This window comes from Marmota monax, unplaced genomic scaffold (genome assembly GCF_021218885.2).
Source record: "Marmota monax isolate L192 unplaced genomic scaffold, Marmota_monax_Labrador192_F-V1.1 WCK01_AAM20220418_F8-fsc00167, whole genome shotgun sequence".
In the NCBI taxonomy this organism is placed as follows: Eukaryota; Metazoa; Chordata; class Mammalia; order Rodentia; family Sciuridae; genus Marmota; species Marmota monax.
Genome location: NW_026694116.1, coordinates 1,110,806 through 1,131,050, shown reverse-complemented (window position 1 = coordinate 1,131,050; position 20,245 = coordinate 1,110,806). Strand labels below are relative to the sequence as shown.

General features: G+C 57.5%; 3 protein-coding genes across 4 annotated transcripts; 2 read left to right on the top strand and 1 right to left on the bottom strand.

The window, feature by feature from the left end:
- The first annotated feature begins 215 nt into the window (after nt 1-215).
- On the top strand, nt 216-1,569 carry Phpt1 (phosphohistidine phosphatase 1). 2 transcript variants are annotated; one of them, XM_046465700.2, is made up of 3 exons: nt 236-470; nt 768-892; nt 1,318-1,569. In XM_046465700.2, exons 1-3 carry the CDS (start codon nt 311-313, stop codon nt 1,408-1,410), a joined length of 378 nt encoding a protein of 125 aa, XP_046321656.1. In that variant the 5' UTR covers nt 236-310; the 3' UTR covers nt 1,411-1,569. The 2 variants fall into 2 exon arrangements, with proteins under 2 accessions (XP_046321657.1, XP_046321656.1); XM_046465701.2 differs by lacking the exons at nt 768-892; nt 1,318-1,569 and adding an exon at nt 590-761 and having other exon boundaries at nt 216-470.
- Nucleotides 1,570-1,657: 88 nt separating this feature from the next.
- On the top strand, nt 1,658-12,201 carry Mamdc4 (MAM domain containing 4). Its single transcript, XM_046465363.2, has 28 exons — nt 1,658-4,048; nt 4,116-4,289; nt 4,373-4,498; nt 4,667-4,797; nt 4,880-4,964; nt 5,099-5,224; nt 5,443-5,580; nt 5,776-5,864; nt 5,955-6,128; nt 6,283-6,367; nt 6,454-6,642; nt 6,739-6,867; nt 6,973-7,104; nt 7,203-7,327; nt 7,406-7,517; nt 7,649-7,765; nt 7,842-7,976; nt 8,100-8,236; nt 8,305-8,524; nt 8,598-8,735; nt 8,850-8,968; nt 9,057-9,147; nt 9,235-9,381; nt 9,537-9,671; nt 9,786-9,913; nt 9,991-10,099; nt 10,472-10,647; nt 10,825-12,201. The coding sequence occupies exons 1-28, from the start codon at nt 3,544-3,546 to the stop codon at nt 10,864-10,866; spliced, it is 4,014 nt and encodes a 1,337-aa protein (XP_046321319.2). The 5' UTR covers nt 1,658-3,543; the 3' UTR covers nt 10,867-12,201.
- Nucleotides 12,202-12,293: 92 nt separating this feature from the next.
- On the bottom strand, nt 12,294-16,321 carry Edf1 (endothelial differentiation related factor 1). Its single transcript, XM_046465671.2, has 5 exons — nt 16,163-16,321; nt 13,943-13,994; nt 13,459-13,619; nt 13,087-13,180; nt 12,294-12,514 (listed from the first exon to the last, which is right to left on the bottom strand). The coding sequence occupies exons 1-5, from the start codon at nt 16,238-16,240 to the stop codon at nt 12,453-12,455; spliced, it is 447 nt and encodes a 148-aa protein (XP_046321627.1). The 5' UTR covers nt 16,241-16,321; the 3' UTR covers nt 12,294-12,452.
- Between the last annotated feature and the right edge of the window lie 3,924 nt (nt 16,322-20,245).

Genomic DNA, 20,245 nt, shown 5'->3' with positions numbered 1-20,245 from the left:
CCAAAGTGCCTTCCCCCAACCCCAGTGAAAAGGAATTTTTCCGTCGGCTGCCCGTAATCACTTCTCGTTTCCCTAGTCCACTTTCCCTTTAAATGCGGCAGCGTGGGCACAAGGCTGCAAGGAACTGCACCGCGATTGGTCAGTCTGTGCCCCAGGTCCGCGGCACGACTGGCTGAGGCTCCGGGCCTCAAGCAGCATCTCCCCACGGGATTGGCCATAGCTGTCACAGAGCCCGCCTCCGGCACTCGGCACAGCCCGGGTTTGGGTGGGAGAAGGGACCGCGGCACCGGGGACAGGCACTCCGGAGAACATGGCGGCGGCGGATCTCGCCCAGATTCCTGAAGTGGACATCGATCCGGACGGCGTCTTCAAATACGTGCTGGTCCGAGTGCACTCAGCGCAGCCCTCCGGGGCTCCGGCCGGGGAGTGCAAGGAGATCGTGCGTGGCTACAAGTGGGCGGAGTACCACGGTGAGGGCGGGGCGCGCCTCTGGGCGGGGCCGGGAGGCTGTGGGCGGAGCCGGAGAGGCTGTGGGTCCTGGTGGGCTTCGTCCTGCACCAGCACCTAGAGAAGTCTGGGTCCCGCGCAGGAAGGGGTGCCACGGCCCGACTCCTCTCTAACCCCGGTGCTCGCCGTGGAGCATCCCATCGAAGCCTTCATCCCTGTGCCAGCCGGGAGGGGCTTCCTTTCCACTGGGGAAGGGGCTGCTCAGAGGTGGCCTCCAAGGGCACCCTGAGCACTTCTTGAAGCTGTTCTGCACATCCCAGCCGACATCTACGACAAAGTGTCTGGCGAACTGCAAAAGAAGGGCTATGACTGCGAGTGCCTGGGGGGTGGGCGCATCTCCCACCAGAGCCAGGACAAGAAGATTCACGTCTATGGCTACTCCATGGTGAGCCCTGTTTGAGGTCCCTGTCCTGGTTACAAAGCCCTCCCTGGACCATTTGACCCCACACAGAACGGCCTGACTTGCCTCACAGGAGACCTGGATTCTCCCAGTGGGTTCAGAACCCTCTCTCTCTCAAGGGCCTAAGGCTTCCCCTACATTTTGCAAGTGGCACTAGGGGTGGGAGGACAGTTGCCTTGGAACAGGAGGCTGGGTGGGTCTCTCCCTGACCTGGGGGGCTCTTGGGGGCAGTCATTGCTAGGGTGCAACTCAGAGCCCACAAGCTCACTTCTGGAGCCCTCTGTGCCCCCACCTGTATGTGCCCAGGACTGTCTGGTGGTGGGTTTGGTACCCCTTCTAAGCCCACTCTTGGCCTGGCTAGACTCTCAGAGCCAAGGGCCAGGTGGAGCTAGTAACTGTCACCTTTCCAGGGCTATGGTCGTGCCCAGCACTCCATCTCAACTGAGAAGATCAAGGCCAAGTATCCTGACTACGAGGTCACCTGGGCTGATGATGGCTACTGAGGCCCAGCCCCCACTGAGGACTCTGTCCTTGCTGGAATCCCTCCTGAGAGGCTGGCCCAGCCCTTTTCTTTTGCATTTCTTGGCAATGTGCCAGCCCTTTGGGCCTCAGAGGCCAGACCAGCCTGGCTTGTGGAAATTAAAAGCTTGGTATGCCTTGCGGTTCCTGTGTCTTGGCTTCCTGCCCCTTGGTCATAACTGGGGACCCCTCTACTCAGCCTCTGGAGGCCCCAGGGCGTGGCAGTGCACACTTAGCCCCTTGGGTCTGATAAGGGGCCCTAGGGTAATCCCATTTATGGTCTGATTGCTCCTTTGCAACTGCTATCCCCAAGGACACCCAGGAAGAGGCCCCACAAGGCCTTGCACAAGGAATCAGTACCTGGTCCCCTGTGGCCAGGCGAGGCCTGAGATACACAGGTGCCCCTTCCCAGAGCTTAGCCCAAGGTTCCTGGCAGGGGAGCTCCAGTGGCCACTGTCCTGGCCAGCTAACATTGGCTATCACAGGCCCTTGGGACCACCTTGGAGACTTCTCGTGTGGCCAGAGCAACTGCCAGCCAAGGACACAGATGGTGTGACCCACAGCCTTTGCTTTCGGGGTTGAGTTCTGTGGCCACACACGGACCACTGCTGGGTCCCATTCACTCTGACAAGGCCAGGGCTTCCAGCTTTTAGAGCCCCCTCTCCTGGACACTCTCACACCCTCAGGACCTTGGCCCCTGCCCTGGGGCCCCCAGGCACAGTAGAACATAGTATGCAGTGACAGTGGGTGCTGGGGGAAGCCAGGGCTAAAGCTGGCAGGTCCCACGGCTAGACCCTCCAGGCCACCTCTCCAGGCAGGCCCTTTGCAGACACTACAGACCAGCAACCTGAGGTCACACAGCAGGAGGTCAGGCAGAACCATGCTCCTCCACAGTCCTGGTATCCCTCCTGCCCCAACTGTGAGTCTTCTCCTAGAGAACCAGAAGTTCCTGGGCTTCCAGGAGCCCTGTCCCTATTACAGACCACCCAGCCTATGGCTGCTCAGGACAGTCTGAAGGGTTTTGTTTTTTGTTTTATTTTGAGATAGGTCTCCTCCATATGTTACCCAGGCCAGCCTCCTGACTCAGCCTCCCAAGCAGCAGGGTTACAGGCGTGCACCACTGCACCTGGCTCAGGGCAGTTTTGAAGGATGAGTAAATGAAGGGGTGGGGATTCATAGCCTGAGCTACATGTGGGGCAGGAGGGAGAACATTACACCCTCATACTGGGCTTGTACTGTCCCCAAGGTGGAGAACACAAAGGTAGATTCTGGGGTACACATGCTGGAATCCTATATGCAGCTATTGGGGTGGGCTCCCTTGACCTTGACCTGTACCAAGGTGGGGCCAGAGGCCCCATGAGAGAAGCCACAGTGATTTCTGCCACCCCAACACTGCTGTACAGAGCCCTGCTGGTGGGATCCCCCACCCCACCTCAGAAAGAGCCTCTGCTAGGGAAGGCTGAGCAGGTGCCCAGGATGGCCTGACCTTTGGTCACAAAGAGCCAGGCAAGTGAGATCCAACCCTGGGTCGGGGGCCAGGGGCCCTCCTGAGGACACTTTTACAGCTAGATGCTTGGCCCATCACTGTTGAGTGGGGCCCTCCCAAGGGGCCAGAGGCACAAAAGGGACTAGGCCCCTTGGTTGGAGCCAAGTCAGCCTGTGGGGCTGCTAAAGACTGATAACTGGACAGAGTCCTCACCAGGCGGCTCAGCCTCACTCCCTCCAGCCTGGCCATGCGACCTCCGGGCCCCCTCCTGCCTGCCCTGGTCCTGCTTGTGGGTGAGTCAGCTGGTCTTACTGAGCTTGCTGCCTGGGTGCTGGGGACAGGTGCTATGCCAGTGCTGACACCAGAGTCCCTAGAGAAGGACGGCAGCCTGCCAAGGAACAAGCCTCTCTGCCCGAAGGAGAGGCCCTGGGGCAATCACGGTGTATCTTCCCAGCTCTCTCTCTGCCACCTTGGATGGCAAGGTTTGTGGGGGACACTGGGTCACCCAATGCTGTGTCTCCTTGGGGGACATCCTCCTGGGAGCCCTTTTAGTTCTCTCCCGAGTGATGTGGGCTCCTGTACCTTCCTCAAGGGTGCCCCCCCTTTTTTTTTAAATTTATTTTAGTTGTCAATGGACCTTTATTTTACTCATTTATATGAGGTGCTAAGAATTGAACCCAGTGCCTCACACATGCCAGGCAAGTGCTCTGCCACTGAACCACAACCTCAGCCCAGGGGGTATCCCTCTTTGAAGGCCCCATTTCCTGTGTACACCCACCTCTGCTCTGCAGTCTCTGCTTGGCCAGCGGGGCTGGGAACATGGGGAAGTGCTCTGTTTGCTCCTGACAGTTTTCTGTGGGTCCCAGGTTCTTTCCTGCCTGACCCTGTGAGTCTGAGCCCCGAATTTGGGTGCCCAGTGTCCTGTACTGCTCAGGTGCATGGAACTTCCAGTGCTAAAATCAGTCCTGGGCAAAGTGGGATGGCCAGTTACCCTGCCCAGACCCACGTGGCTGTCATTCTGCCAGCAGCATGGTCCCCAGGCCGGGCCTGGCTACTTGACTACTGCAAGAGCCCCAGCAAGGCCACATGCAACTTTGTGTGCGACTGCAGGGACTGCTCAGACGAGGCCCAGTGCGGTGAGCTGGGGCCAGGAAGGTGGGCAGGCCAGTGCTGGGGCAGACATCTGACCACCCATTCTCCCAGGGCACCATGGGGCCTTGCCTATCCCGGGCACCCCCTTCACCTGCGGCTTTGAGCAGGATACCTGTGGCTGGCAGGATATCAGCACCTCGGGCTACAGCTGGCTCCGAGACCGAGCAGGGGCTATGCTGGAGGGTCCCGGGCCTCACTCCGACCACACACTTGGCACTGACCTGGGTGAGGCCCCCACAAGTCCATGTGCCCTCCCACCCTCCCCTCTTGCCCTGCTGCCCATCTCCTGACCTCACCACCTGGACCAGGCTGGTACATGGCTGTGGGAACACACCGTGGGAAGGAGGCATCCATTGCAGCCCTGCGCTCCCCTGTCCTGCAAGAGGCAGCCCCCACCTGTGAGCTGAGACTCTGGTACCATGCAGCGTCTGGAGGTGTGTGCCCAAGACCCCCAGAGATCTAGGGTAGGGTAGCTCTGGAGAGGGGCTGGAAGGAGAAAGGAGGGTACCCACCCCAGAGGAGGGTGGCCAGGGCATAGCTGGCATGCTCAGGGGAGGTAGTGTAGGGCTGCAACTGCTCCAGGGCCTCCCCAATTGCTGCAGATGTGGCTGAGCTGCGGCTGGAGCTGACCCATGGTACAGAGACGCTGACACTGTGGAAGAGTGCAGGACCCTGGGGCCCCAGCTGGCAGGAGCTGGTGGTGACCACTGGCCGTATCCAGGGTGACTTCCAAGTGAGCTGGAGTGCTCTGGCTGGCAGGGAGGAGTGGGGAAGGCCTGGACCCCAATGGCCCTAAGGACCTCTGCTCTCTTCAGGTGACCTTCTCTGCTACCCGAAATGTCACGCACAAGGGAGCTGTGGCTGTGGATGATGTGGAGTTCTGGGGCTGTGGGCTGCCTGGTGAGGCCACCCTGTCTCCACCCTGGGGCCCTCACCACCTGCTCCCCTGCTCAGGCCACCTTGTCCTTTCCCCAGCATGCCCACTTACTCCAAGGTCTTGGGGCCAGAGTAGAGGTTAACCTGCCCCCACTCAGCCCCCCAGGCCAGCTGTCCCCTGGGACACCATCAGTGCCAGAACAAGGCCTGCATAGAGCCACACCAGCTGTGTGACAGGGAGGACAACTGTGGGGATGGCTCCGACGAAGACCTGCTTACCTGCAGTGAGGCCAGGGCCACCCAGGACTGGGCTGGGCTGGGCTGGGCAGCAGGATGAGACTGGGAGGAGCGACCCTGACCTCCAGGGTCCTTGAAAGACACTGGGGGCTGCTCTGGGAGGAAATACCTTGGCATGGTCATTCTGGAGGTGGAATAGCCAGTGTCTACTCTGGGGCTGGCCATGTGGCCGCAGGAAGCCATAACAGCCCTGCCTCCGCCCAAGGCCACCACATGGCTACTGACTTTGAGTCAGGCCTGGGTTCATGGAACCACTCAGAAGGCTGGACCCGGAACCACAGTGCTGGTGGCCCTGAGGACCTTGCTTGGCCAAACCGAGATCACAGCTGGAACAGTGCACAGGGTGAGGTCCATGAGAACCCTGGCCATGGGCTGGGGGTATAGCTGAATTGGTAGAGTGCTTGCCTTGCGTGCACAGGCCCTGGGTTCAATCTCCAGCACCACAAAAAGAAGAAGAAGAAGTAAAGAATCCTAGCCATGGCTCTGTCTGCCTTGCAACTGCCCAGCAATGCCAGTTCACACCTGCCCTCTCCCCTAGGCATGTTCCTAGTCTCCATGGCCAAGTCTGGCACCCCTGCTGTCCTCTCCAGCCCTGAGTTCCAAGCCTCAGGCTCCCACAACTGCTCGGTGAGACTTGGGGAAAGGGAACACATGCAGGCTCCCCTGTCCTGTCTGCCTGAGTGCTGCAGGCCCTGACCAGCCTGAGGTCACTTACAGCTCATCTTCTACTACTACTTGCATGGGTCCGAGGTCGGCTGCCTCCAGCTGCTCCTGCAGATGCAGGGGCCTAGTGCCCCCCAGGACCCTGTCCTCCTGCGGAAGCGCTGTGGGGAGCTGGGAGCAGCGTGGGTACGAGACCGGGTTGACATCAGGAGTGCCCATCCCTTCCAGGTGAGACTGGCCAGGTGGTGGCTGGGGGTCAAAAGGAGTGGGGTCCAGCCATTTACATAGCACAAGTAGCATGTGAATCTGGAGTGGGTGTCCGTGAGCAGACCCCAGGGAGCACTGAGGGGCCCAGTGTGTCCCTGAGCATCCCTGCCTTCAGATCCTCCTGGCTGGGGAAACGGGTCCAGGAGGCGTGGTGGGTCTGGATGACCTCATCCTGTCGGACCACTGCAGAACAGCTCCAGGTGACCTGCCCAAATCCCTCCCCTGGCCTGCCCAGGAGAAGCACAGTGGCCCCCAACCTCCACCTGACCCCAGCTCTACCCCACAGGGAGGTCTGACCTACAGTCACTGCCTACGGGACCTTGGGTCCAGGCCCTCCGGCCCCAGCCGTCCAGTTTCCATCCCCAGGAGGTCTGTGAGCTGGGATATCTCTCTTGTGGGGACCTGTGTGTGCCCCCAGAGCAGCTGTGTGACTTCCAGGAACAATGCCCAGAGGGCGAGGACGAGCAGGAGTGTGGTGAGGCCTCCTGCAGAACCCTGCCAGTGCAGGCGCCCAGAGGCAGCGGGAGGCTCGGTGGCCATGGCCCTCCCTTTAATACTGCTGCTGTTGCAGGCACCACGGACTTTGAGGCTGCCACGGCCGGGGGCTGGGAGGATGCCAGCGTGGGGCAGCTGCAGTGGCAGCGGGTTGCAGCCCAGGAAAGCAGGGGGCCTGGCAGGGATGCTCGCGGGGCTGCTGCTGGTGAGGCCCAGAGTCCCCAGGGGTCCTTTGGAATTGGGGGTCCTTGAGCAACAGAGTGGTGGCCTGGAAGGAACAGGACTGTGAGTGCCTTGCTTCCCCGCCCAGGGCACTTCCTGTCTCTACAGAAGGCCTGGGGGCAGCTGAGGCCTGAGGCCCGGGCCCTCACATCCCCCCTGGGCCCCTCAGGCCCCAACTGTGAACTCCACATGGCTTACTATTTCCACAGTGACCCCCAAGGTACAGCCCACCCGAGGTCCTCTGCCCAGTCCCAAGACACCCCTACATGGAGGGGGGGGGTCTGGGGAAGGCTCACCCACCGGGACCCCTCCCTCCAGGCTTCCTGGCACTGGTGGTGTTGCAGGGCAGCTCCCGGGAGCTGGTGTGGCAGGCCCCAAGCAGCAGCACAGGAGACTGGACGGTGGACAAGGTCCTTCTTGGAGCACGCCACCGGCCATTCCGGGTAAGAAGGGCAGTCCAGAGTGAGGGATGGGCACAGGCCTGGCCCTGACCTAAGTCCCTTTCTTCTACCATGTTGAAGCTGGAGTTTGTCAGTCTAGTGGACTGGGACAGCCCTGGCCAGCAGGGGGCCGGGGTGGACAACGTGACAATGAGGGACTGCAGCCCCACTGCAACCACCGAGAAAGACCAAGGTCTCTCCTGTCCACATCTCATCTCCACCAGGGGGCTCCCAACGCACCTCCAGGGACCCCTAGAGTCTTTACCACCCAGGGCTCAGGAGGGATGTGCGGGTGGATGGGGTGCTGACCCCCCCTGCCCCCAGAGGTTTCCTGTAACTTTGAGCGGAATACCTGCGGCTGGCACATGGGCCACTTCACAGATGCCCACTGGCGTCGGATACAGAGCCATGGCCCTGGGTATGACCACACCACTGGCCAAGGTGAGAGGCCCTTCAGGCCGGGGGGCCCTTAGCCCTGGGAGTGCATCTCTGAGCCCAGCCTGTGCCTCTCCTGCAGGTTTTTTCATGCTCCTGGACCCCACAAACCCCCCTGCCCGTGGCCGTGGTGCCCACTTGCTCACAGGGCCCCAGACCCCAGCAACCCCCAAGGAGTGTCTCAGCTTCTGGTATCACCTGTATGGACCCCAAATTGGTGAGCCTTGGAGCTGGCAGGGCCTTCATGGATGCCCCAGAAATCCAAGAGGTGTTTGGTGCCTGCTGGGGCCTCAAGGGTCAGCAGTTGGGGCTGATCCCCACAAACCCCACCACCCTGCAGGGACCTTGCGCCTAATCATGAGGAGGGACGGGGGGGAGGACACGCTGCTATGGTCGCGGTCAGGCACCCATGGCAACCGCTGGCACCAGGCTTGGGCCACCCTCCATCACCAGCTAGAGCCTAGCACCAAGTACCAGGTAAGCCTAGTGCCAGGCAGAGGGGTGCAGGGGGCAGGCCCCAGCCAGCTGACGCCCTCTACCCCCAGCTGCTGTTTGAGGGCCTCCGGGATGGGTACCATGGCACCATGGGGCTGGACGACGTGGCTGTGCGGCCCGGGCCCTGCTGGGCCCCCAGGCACTGCTCCTTTGAGGACTCTGCCTGCGGCTTCTCCACTGGAGGGCAGGGCCTGTGGAAGCGCCAAGCCAACGCCTCAGGCCACGCCCTCTGGGGCCCCCAGACAGACCATACCACAGACACAGCCCAAGGTACTGAGCCTGGCAAGGGGTGGGTGGAGGACATCAGCCAGGGGCAGGCAGACTGATGCTGGCCACTCCCCAGGGCACTATATGGTGGTGGACACAAGCCCAATTGCACTGCCTCAGGGCCATGTGGCCTCCCTGACCTCAGAGGAGCACCAGCCTCTGGCTCAGCCCACCTGCCTGAGTTTTTGGTACCACCTAAGCCTCCACAACCCAGGTGAGGAGCTGTGGGCAGAGCCTGGGGAGTCAATGCTGGGCTGGTGTCCCACAGGCCCTGTGCAGGGCTGGGGCACTATGTGGATGTCTTCCCCCACTGGCCCTGGCCTGGCAGGCACTCTGCGAGTCCACGTGGAGGAGGGCAAGAGACGCCAGGTGTTCAGTGTTTATGGCCACGGTGGGCTTGCCTGGCGCCTGGGCAGCGTGGATGTGCAGGCTGGGCAGGCCTGGAGGGTGAGTGCCTGGGCCCTGGGGGGCAGGGATCCTGGCTCCCCCTGAGCACTGTGTGGTCAGACTGCAGAGTGCCTGGCCTGACCTGCAGGTGGTGTTTGAGGCCCTGGCTGCTGGCATGGAACACTCCTACATCGCACTGGACGACCTTTCCTTTCAGGATGGGCCCTGTCCTCGGCAAGGTGGTGCCCTCCTGCCCCTCCCTGGCGGGGGCCAGTGCCCTGCGATGGGCAATGGGGACAGCTCTGCTCACCAGCTGGTTCTTGCAGGGTCCTGTGACTTTGAATCTGGCCTGTGTGGCTGGAGCCGCCTGGCCTGGCCTGGCCTGGGCAGGTACAGCTGGGACTGGAGTGGTGGAGACACCCCCTCCCGCTACCCACTGCCCACTGTGGACCATACCCTAGGCACAGAAGCAGGTGTGTACTGGCCAGAACAGGGGACCAAGCTGGGGCAGTGACTACCCAGCCACACTGCCATGGCACCACATGGCATTGCCTGCTCGTGGTCCTTAGGCCAAGGACCACAGGTAGGGTCAAGGGGACAGCGTGGCACCCTGGCCTTTTATTTCCAGGCCACTTTGCCTTTTTCGAAACTAGTGTGCTGGGGCCAGGGGGTCAGGCGGCCTGGCTGCGCAGCGAGCCTCTGCCAGCCACCACTGCTTCCTGCCTCCGCTTCTGGTACCACATGGGATTTCCCGAGCACTTCTGTAAGTTGGGCTGGGCCTTTGGATGCCTGGGTGTGGGGAGAGGGGTCAGAGGAGAGGTCTGGGGCTCCACTTCACACGAGGCCAGGCACCTGACACCCCAGCCCCCACTTCCAGACAAGGGAGAGCTGAGGGTGCTCCTGAGCAGTGCCCAGGGCCAGCTGGCTGTGTGGGGCAAAGGTGGACACCTGCGGCACCAGTGGCTAGAAGTCCAGGTTGAGGTGACCAGCACCGAGGAGTTCCAGGTGAGACATTGCACCTCAGCTGAGCTGCCCTCCCTCTTCGCTCCCTCCAATTCCTCACCCCTTTACTTCCCCATCAGATCGTGTTTGAAGCCACTCTGGGTGGTCAGCCAGCTTTGGGGCCCATTGCTCTAGACGATGTGGAGTACCTGGCCGGGCAGCATTGCCAGCAGCCTGCACTCAGTCAGGGTAAGCACTGGGTTGCAGGTTGGAGACAGTTCCAAGGAGGCACCCTGCACACCACCCAGGAGAATCCCAGGCCAGCCCTGTGTCCTCCCCACCTACCCCACTAACCCTCAGGGCCCCTCCCCAGGCTTGCCTGTGGCTGTGCTCCCTGGGCCCAGTGCAGGGCCAGTCCTTGGCATAGTTGCAGACGGCTGAGGGCCACGACCCCCAGCCTGCTGCTGTAGCCTTTGTAGACAATACCAACACACTCTCATTTGAAGAGGGTGAACCCAGAGCCAGCAGGACTAGGGGAACCAGATGGCCCCAGGATTAATCCTCACCCCCAGGCATGGGGGGTGATTGGTGTGAAGGGCTCTTGTGCCCTCTGGCCCACAGGAGGCATGACAGCATCCATGATGGTGCCAGCCCTGGTTGGAGGGGCCCTCCTCTTCCTCATACTCCTGGTGCTGCTGGGACTTGGGGGACGCCACTGGCTGCAGAAGGGAGGCTGCCCCTTCAGGAGTAACAAGGACGTGGCAGCACCTGGCTTTGACAACATCCTCTTCAATGCGGTAGGAACCCCCAGGTGTGGGTGGGTGGGGCCTGCCTCTGGGCTTGCTGACTGCAGAGACTGGACCTCAGTGGTGGGTCAGGACCCCAAGGGAGAGCCCCACCCATCCAAGCCCTGCAGCACCCTCTGCTGCCCTTGCCTCTCAGTGGTTGTCACCAGGCTCCTCCCTCCTTCCCAGGATGGAGTCACCCTCCCAGCACCTGCCACCAGCAGCTCATAGACCATCCCAGACAAGGATCTGGCCCCTGAATGCACCTCGGACCTGGCCCCAGGCTGGATCCACCTTCATCCCCAGATACCTGACCTCCCCTGAAGCTGGTTTTGGGGGCTCAGAGGACACAGAGCTTCCACAGCCCTCCCCTGTCCAGTCATTGCCCACTTGTATGGCACAGGGTGCTTGCTCCATGAATAAATGCTCAGTCCTGAGGACTGCCCAAGTTTTCAAGCCGAGATCAGTTATCCATGCATTTCTGGCCACTGGGTGAGTAGCCCTCCTCAGGATTCCAGGCCAGACCAAAGAGAGACCCCAGGAAATATGCTTGGGGCCATACAGCTCAGGACCAAGGATGACTCACTCTCTCCCATGTGCCTCACATGAGGCAGGCAGGGCCACAGACACAGGGCAGCCTTCAGGACCTGGAGCCACTGTTCAGATCCATCAGGTCCAAGGCCACAAGGGTCTGCAAGGGCCCCACCTGCTCTGCTCTCCAGCCTCTGCCTTGTGGGGATGCGAGTCACCTGCAGCAGGGACACTGAGGGTGACAGCACACGGACATGGTGACATGCAGCTGGCTTGGTGGGCGCCTGGCAACCACAGCCCCCCACAGCTCCCCCAAGCCTACTATACAAGCCCCCACCCCAAGATAAAGGGCTGAGCAATCCCAGGTTGAGGGGTGAAGCTGAGGACACCAGGGTTCCTATGATACTGGAGCAAGCTGCCTTTGGCCTTTGGACTAGAGAAGGGGACCCTGCATGCAGGCGTGTGAACAGATGTGACTGTGGTCCTAAGGAAGCTACATTGACACCTCTGCCCCAGGGTGGTTCTGGGAGCTCTGGTCTTCCACCTCAGCTTGGCCCTGCTGCAAGGACTTGGGGTCTTGCAGGGTGTCCTCAGACAGGGCAGTGACACCCACACTGTGCTGTCAGGTACTGCCTTCCTGCCACTTCAGACACCACATGCCCCAAGGAGCCAGATGGGCTCTTGCCTGTCCCAGGGCTCAGCGAACAGAGACGCGAGCAGGGCACAGCCAGGCGTTGCCCTGTGTCCGCAGGCGCCATAAGGTTGATGGATGCCCAGTCAATGTCTGAGCAGATGGGTACAAAGGGGAGAAATAAATCTTTAAACGTTGGGTCCCAATGGGGTGTCTGTCATGAAGCTCACCTGTGTGACACAATCCCCCCCCACTGAAGCCCAGTTAGAAGAGCAGGCTGAAGGCCACAGGAAGGGCACATGCCCAAGGACTCTTTAAAGCTAAAGCAGAGAGAGCAGCACAGAGGCTGTGCCCCGGCCCGTCCTCTGGACTCCCCAGGGCTCCCCAGAGCTCCACGCTGCGGCTGCTCTGAGCACATGCCCACGGCAGGAAGGCGCTGCTCTGCACGGGGTCCGAGGGATGAGGGCAGAGAGGAAAGAGCCAGGAGGAGCAGCACTCTGCAAGGTTTTGCTTTGTTTGACAGCAGGTATGGGTTGAGGGCCCACAGGCCTGACCCCATGTTCCGCTTGCCATGTGAGAAGACCCACATCAGTGCTGGTGGTCAGGGGAACCAGCCAGAAGAGCAGCCGGAACGCACTGTTTCGAGGCTTTGTGCTCATTTCGCCCGCGGGCCCTTCTCGATGGGCTTCCCGATGTCCTTCCCCCGGAGCTTGAGGCCTGCAACAAGCCAGGACCCTGCTCACCACTCTGCAGCGCCAGAGTGCCAGCCTGTCAATCCCAGGTTGGCAGCAGGCGTCCACTCCGCCCCGGGCCCCAGCTCCCTTCCTCAATTTCCTGGGCCTGCCTGGGGAGGGGCTACCTCATTCCTGGCAGGGCTTTGCATACAGGCATGACTAACTTTTGCATCTAACGTTTAAAAGCATGAACTGCTAATTTAGAAAGATGGGGACAAACATCTTATCCCAGAAGAGTCCCTTGTTCAGCTACGGCAGAGGGGAACTGTGGAGCAGACTGTGGTGTGTGGCCAACACCTTGGAGGGCAGATCCCAGAGGGCCATGGTCCCTCTGTACTCAGCTCAGGGAGAATGCTGGCTGGCAGCCAGAGGGGGATATAGGGCCAAGAACCTGTGACACTATTTCCTCAGGGCTCTAGGGTCCCCACTATGCTTCAAACAGCACAGGCAGAATCCTAGTGGCCTGACCTCAGACAACAGGGCCCCAGGTGCTCCCATCCTACCACCTCCCAGGAGAGTGCTGCCCCTGCCAGGACTAAGCCAGAGGACACTCACCAATGGCTCTCTCGATTTTCCCCAGAACCTGGTTATTTGGAATGGCTCGTCCACTCTCATAATCTGCGATGACTTGCGGCTTTTCATTGATTTTCTAAAGAGAAGGTGTGCTTTAGATGCACCAACCCAGTGGGGTGTGCTGCAGAAGCCAAGTCAGCCCCCACAGGGCAGCCAGCTCCCGGAGGCTCAGGCCTTACCCTGAGCAACCAAGTCTCAGGAGAGAGAGCCACAGCTGCTCTGACCTGGCTGCCCTGGAAGCTTTGGGTGCAAGCCCAGACTGAAGGCCTGAGAACCACCAGGTGGTGAGCCCACCCCACCCCAGCTGAGCATCAGTTCCGGGCCTCCCCAGGCCCACAGCTTCCAGAGCCTCACCGTGGCCAGGTCCTTCTGTGTCAGCCCCTTGCTCTGCCGGCCCCGCTGGATCACTTTGCCCACCTCCAGGGTCACCCTGTCATGGTGCAACTCCTCTGTCTCCCGGTCCAGCTTGGCTGTGTTCTTGGTGATCGAATGCTGCTTGTTCTGGCCAGCAGCCCCTGTGGTTCAGTATGAATAGAGCAGAGGAAAAAGTTGCAACTGACACAAGGAAAAAGCAATTTCAGAATGTTGATCAGACCAACAGGCTTCCCAGGCCCAGGGTGACACCAGTCCCAAACTCACAGGCCTAAGAACACATACTACCAGAGCTGACTGTCAGCTTAGGAAGTGGGTGGAAGGTAATGGTCTGGCTGACCTAACACCACCCCCAGCTCTCCAGTGCTCCTGACACAGGGCCTCAGCACTGCCTAGCCACCGCACAGCATGGCAGATAACCCTGGCAGCACGTTCGCATTTTGCAAGTGGAGACACGGGTACCTACATTTCTTGGACGTCTCCACATCTTCTCCTCGTCTCTGAGCTGCTAAGATTGCCTAGAAAGTTAGAAAACGGTCTCTGATCAAAACCAGCTTCAGAAGTATCAGGCACACAGTGTCAGCTGCTGTGAGTCAACCCGCACTCCACCAGCAGCTCTGAAGGGCTAACATGATGCTGGGCCCCACAGGGCAAGCTGGTCACAGTGGCCCCACAGCCACGGCTTTGCAGCCTATGGTCTGGTTCTATTTTTTCTGTATTAGGGATTGAACTTGGGCACTCAACCACTGAGCCACATCCCCAGCCCTTTTTTATATTTTATTTAGAGACAGGGTCTCATTGAGTTGCTTCACTCTTCACCCTTGCTGAGGCTGGCTTTGAACTCATGATCCTCCTGTCTCAGGCTCTTGAGCCACTGGGATTACGGGTGTGTGCCACTGCGCCTGGTGCTTCCCATGTTTTAATCACCCATGATCAACCTCAGTCCAAAATGTTACATGGAAATGCCAATAATAAACATAAGATTTAAACTGCATGTTCTGAATGTGTGATGAAATTTCATGTCCTCAGCACTCTGTCCTACTGAGACACAAATCCTTCTGCCTGGCACCCATTATTCACTCAGCAGCCTCCCAAGATGTTGACACAGTGGCACCTGTGTTCATGTAACCCGCACACAGTACCCTAATGCCCCTGCACAGGTCTCTGTGGTTCACTTCCTCTCCTCACGTAGGTACTGCATCGTCTCACTTCAGCACAGCAAGGTAAACACAGGAGAGACCACGTTCACATTCACGTAACTTTTACTACAGTACGTGGACATCCCTGTTGGTCTTACTGTACCTAATTCTTACATTAAACTGCCATAAATATGTATGGATAGAAAACAGAGAGCACACAGGGTCCAGAATTCCCCAGAGTTTCAGACATCCACTAGGGCCTTAGGATGTGTCCCCTGAAGACAAAGGGGGCCACTGTATACAAGCACTTTTCAATCAAATACATAGATAACTCTCAATAAACTGCTACTAAGAAACAGTTCACTTCTTTTGTATTAAAAAAAGAGACTAATGGATTCTTTTTAGAAATTCATATTTGAAATAGAGTTACTTCTCTAACAACTCTGCAAAGCAGAAAGGAATGCCTGCTGGCCTAGTGTTGCCTCCTCCGAGTCTGACTCCTAATGAGACAGATGACGCATCCCACAGAAACCTACAGTCTTCCTGGAAACATGACCAATAGCAGTGATTCTGTGGGGTCCATGGTCACTGAGCATTAACATAAGGCATCTCTTAATGCTTCAAAGAAGTAACTTGTGAGCCACTCTAAGTGTAATATGTTCAAAGATGCTTTTCAAACAGTTCATGTGACTCCAGCTTGTGGATATTAAGTTTCCTTGAAAAGAGAGTAAATTTGGTTTTGACTGTGCAACTGATAAGCCCAAGACTAGTGGAGAATGCCTGACTCCAGGACCCCAGCCCTTCCAGGCCTGGCCTGTACTGTGTATCTAAGACTCCAGCCAGAGCCTTTCCAGATGACATGGATGCACCAATGACCACTGGAGGGATGTGCTACAGTAGTAACCTCCTGCCGCTCCTGCCTCCAGCACCACTCAGGACACAGGATCTCCTCCCTCTGCAGATCAGAAAGGCAGGGTCCACCTGCCAGCAGGGCCTCGGGCCGCCCCGACCCAGACAGCACCTCCCACGGCCCATGTTGCACCTAGCTGGGCTCTGTGGGCAGCAAACCACTGACACAACCTGTAGGCGCCAGGAAGGAGAAAACCCTCAGGGAGGAGCCTGCCCTGCCTGGGCCCAGTGGCCCTGCCCCTCAGTCCACCGCTGGTCCCCACACCCCCACCCCAGGTTCTCTGCCCTGTTCTCGCACCTGTACCCGACGGGGCCCCAACTCCACCGTAGTCCCCTGCCGCAGTGCTGAGTTCGTATTTCAGCACTGAGTTCTTATTCCGTTCTCCAACCCCTGACCCTTGTCCCCAGCCTTGCCCAAGTCTCCTTGCCCTCTGCCCCTAGTCCCTACCCCCATCCGACTCCTCTCCAGGGTCCCCAGGGTTCCCACCCCACGGTTCCTGTTGCGGATCCCATCTCGTCGAAATTCCCACGCCTGCGGTCTTCAAGCCGCCCCCCCCGTCCCCGCCCACTGCCCCATTCCCCGACCCAGCCCAAGGACCACCCCGCCCCGCCCGGCCGCTCCCCGGCTGGCCAGGCACCTGCTTGGACTTGGCCTGCGCAGCCGTGGGGCCCTTCTTGCGCAGCACCGTCACGGTGTCCCAGTCGCTCTCGGCCATGGCGCGGCGGCGGGGGCGGCGGTCCGTCGGGCGGCTCCGGCAGCTGCTCGAGACCCGGCGCGGCGACGCGACGTCCCCTCGGCGCCTCCCCGCTTCCGGCGCCTGCGCCGATACCCCGCCCCCGTATCCCATTGGCCCGAGGCCCGAGGGGCGGGCACTTTTCACAGCTCAGGACCAATCCGCGCTCGGCTCGTCTGGGTGGCGGGTGGCGGGGCCGCCTGCGGGCGACGTGGGGAGGCGACGTCAGGGCCCCGCGGCCACAGAGTCCCGTGGCCGCTGGGGGGCGCCGGCGCGGGCGCCAGCTGGAGAAGAGGGGTTCGGGGAAGAGGGATGCGGGGCCCAGAGAGAAGAAGGGTGCGGGAGAAAGGAGATGAGGGAGCAGAGGGGCTCTGGGAAAGACCGATGCGGGGGAAGGAGGGGAGCAGGGGACCGAGAGAAGAGGGGGCACCGGGAGAGGGCTGCGGGGGAGGAGGGGCATCGATGGGGGGAGTGAGCCCTGAGAGGGGTGTTGGGAAGGGGGCGCACCTGTCGGGGGGCGGGGGCGGGAGAGGAGGTGTGCCTGTGGCGGTGCTGCGCCTGGCCTGTCGGAGGACCGGTCCCAGAGTCCCCAACGCTCAGGCCCCGGCAGGGCAGGGCAGGTTTGCATAGCGTGCTCAACCTTGTAACCTGGACGGGCGTCTGCTGGGGCCCACACCTAGCTTCCTGGCCACATCTTTGGGGATGGCCAGGGCCTGGCCACGTGGACAAAGTGGTGCCCAGGCAGGACCAGGGAGATGCACCATCCTAGCTGTCTCTGTTAGGTCCGTTCATACCTTAGCTTTGCCACTCTGCCCTGGATTTAAAGTTCTGGTTCCCTGGATTTAAAGTTCTGATTCTCTGGAGTTGAGTTCATGGGAGGCAAAAGTGTTGGGGGCAGGTTTTGTGGTGCCTGAAACGTTTACAACGGTAGGGGGTGTGGTCTCTTTAGGAAAAAGAATGCTAAACTGTGAAAAAAGAACTAGTTACAGAAATGAATGTTTTGTATAATTTGTTTGCTTGGTACTGGGATTGAACCCAGGTGCAGTTTACCCTTGAGCTACATCCCTACCTCTTTTTCTTTTGAGACGGGGTCTTCCTAAGTTACTAGCCTAACTCTTGAGTGGCTGGGATTACAGGCGTGTTTCACTGGGCTGGACTATAATATCCCATTCCTTTCCTTTTCTTTCTCTTTCTTCTCTCTTCCTTTTGTTCTTTCTCTTTTTCTTTTTTTTTTGGCAGTACTGCTGATTGAACCCAGGGTCTTGTGCATGTGTTCTACCAATGAGCAACACTCCCAGCTTGATATGTGTATAATGTGTAAGGTGTGTGTGTGTTATTTTACAATAATTCTGTAATGTTTTGCAATAATTTTGTATAGTGAGAAATTATAATTTTTGAAAATATAAATGCCACAGGCATCACAACATTCAGAAAAATAACTGTGTGAATTAGCAATTGCATGGTGCATGTCTTTAATGCTTTTGCTTGCTATTTTTACTTTGTGTTTTCTTTGCCTCCTCATGATTTTCAGAATTGTTTTCTAGATGGAAGAAAAAGATGACTCAGACATTTCTGTAATGTGCTTGATCAAGTTTGTATGTAATTGTTAGTACTGACATTGGCTTGGGAAGCTCAAGCCTTCTCAACAAACAATGAACTCATCCCATGGATGAGTTCATTGTTTGTTGACACTGCTACAGGTTTATTATGTTCCACAAACAGGAGTTCTGGTAAATGCAATACCAGCCAAGAAGAAAAAAAGATGTGTATAGAGTTGTATGTGCTGCAGTTCCAAATACATTGCTGGGAGGAGACAGTTTTCATTGCACCCAGGCAGCAGGGGAACCGAGCCCTTTGCCCACACTGTGCAGATTGGGTGATTGGAAGAATTCTGCAGATACTCTCCATTGGCTAGGTATACACCAGCCCCTTTTCCTCTTCACTTCGTACTGACTTCAGTGTCCACCACTATGTGGGGGGTAGAGGACATCCTTAGAAGACTGAACTGCAGGGGCTGGGGATGTGGCTCAAGCGGCAGAGCGCTCGCCTGGCATGCGTGCGGCCCGGGTTTGATCCTCAGCACCACATACAAACAAAGATGTTGTGTCCGCCGAAAACTAAAAATAAATATTAAAAAATTCTCTCTCTCTCTCTCTAAAAAAAAAAAAAGTTGTGTCCACCAAATCCTGAAAAATAAATATTTAAAAAAAAAAGACTGAACTGCATGGAAATGTCCCATAAACTCTGACAAATGCACCTCATCTTGTTCCCCTTAGTCACATAGTAGTCATGCCAGTGCTGCTGGACACTGAAAGAGTGTGGTGAAGGACTTGACCACATGGACATGCTGGGAGGCCCCTCCCAGAGTGGTGGGAGAATGTAGCAGAGCCAGCTCCATAGTGTGTCTACTCTGGCTGGCCTGGGCTGGGAGAGGGGGCATCTAGACCTAACTGTCCTTGTGTAGGAGTCCACTGGGACAGCCATCATCCCATCCAGCTCTCAGGAGTCCAGCCTTGATGCCACAAAGAGGTCTTCTGCTTAATCCTTGGTGCTCCTGAGCTACCAGGGTGCAGCTGGGTGGTGTGGTGTCTCTGAAGCTGTTCCCTCATCCCCTTTTTTCCCTCTGAGGTCACCTGTTTAGCCCCCTCCTGTCTCCTCTTGGTGTTCGGATAAGCAGTTCATGCCTCCCCAGAAACATCACATCATGGCCACTGAGTGAACCCTCTGTCCACACTGTTAAGGAAAGCAGACTACTGGAGTTCTCCACTTGACTTCCTGGATGTAGAAGAGGAAAGATAGTTCAAAAGTCTCCTGGAAAACCACACACACGACAGTGGAGATGACCACCTCTGCCACGACGGAGACAGAGCCGGGGACCGCTGCTGGCATCCCAGGAGCTGCCTGCCCTTTTCTGTGTGACTGGACTCAGACGGCGTGGCTACTTTTATTTGTGGGGGAAGCTATTTGTTATCACTGTGGAAATACTGCAAGGTTCTGTCTTTTGTTTCCAGGCATATGTACTTGTGTCCAGGTCAATAAAGCAGAGAAAGAGAGGACTGCGTAGCCTTTCCCAGCTTGCCAGGCCCTTGGCTCTTGGTCTGCCCTTTGCCATGGTGAACATTGCATAACTCACGTGTTGAGATGTTTCACATGGACTGTAAGATTTATTAATGTGGACATTTAAGGGGTAAGAAATTGAAGAAATAAACAAGGGTATTTTTTCCATTATTCTTCAAAATGTATTTTTGATACATCAGTATAAGTCCTGCCCATCAGAAAAGCATTAATGATGGACAGTTTCACAGAGATTTTTATCTCATATTTCTTTGTCAGCCCTGTGCTTCTAATCGCAGCAAGCAACTTGGGGGCAAGTGTTTTAAAAAGTTGAAGAAATGTGACATTGTTTGTTTGTTTGTTTTTTTAAAGATATAATGGCTGATTGTAAAAGTTAGATTTATTTATTGTGTAAACTTGGGTCCAAGATGACATTTTTAACCAGCTTATGAACAATCATTGGTAAGTTGGATAATATAGAAAATACTTTTTCCATAGGGATAGTTAATTTAGGTCAGTCAAGTTGGTGATGCCTGTCCATTAACCATTTATGTATTATTAATAAAATTACAAGAATAAAATAAAAAAAAAAAAGAAAACCACACACACACACACACACACACACACACACATATGGCCATTTGTTCCTACCTCCAGAGCTGAGCTCCTCTCCAGCACGCTTTCCCTTCCGTATTTTGAGTACCCTCTGTCTTTCATTTCACTAAAATGTCTCTGTTTACCCTGTTTCTGAAGGAGTGCTGTTACAAAGCCTTCCCCTTGCCCTCTGACTTCCTGGGTTTCCCATGAGAAGTCAGCTGTCACTTACACCCATGCATTCCCTTGTTCCCCTGCAGGCCGTGTGAGTTGACCTCTTACTGCCGGATTTCCCCTTGGTCTTCAGTTTTCCTATTACTTCCCAAGTGCAGCTTGCTT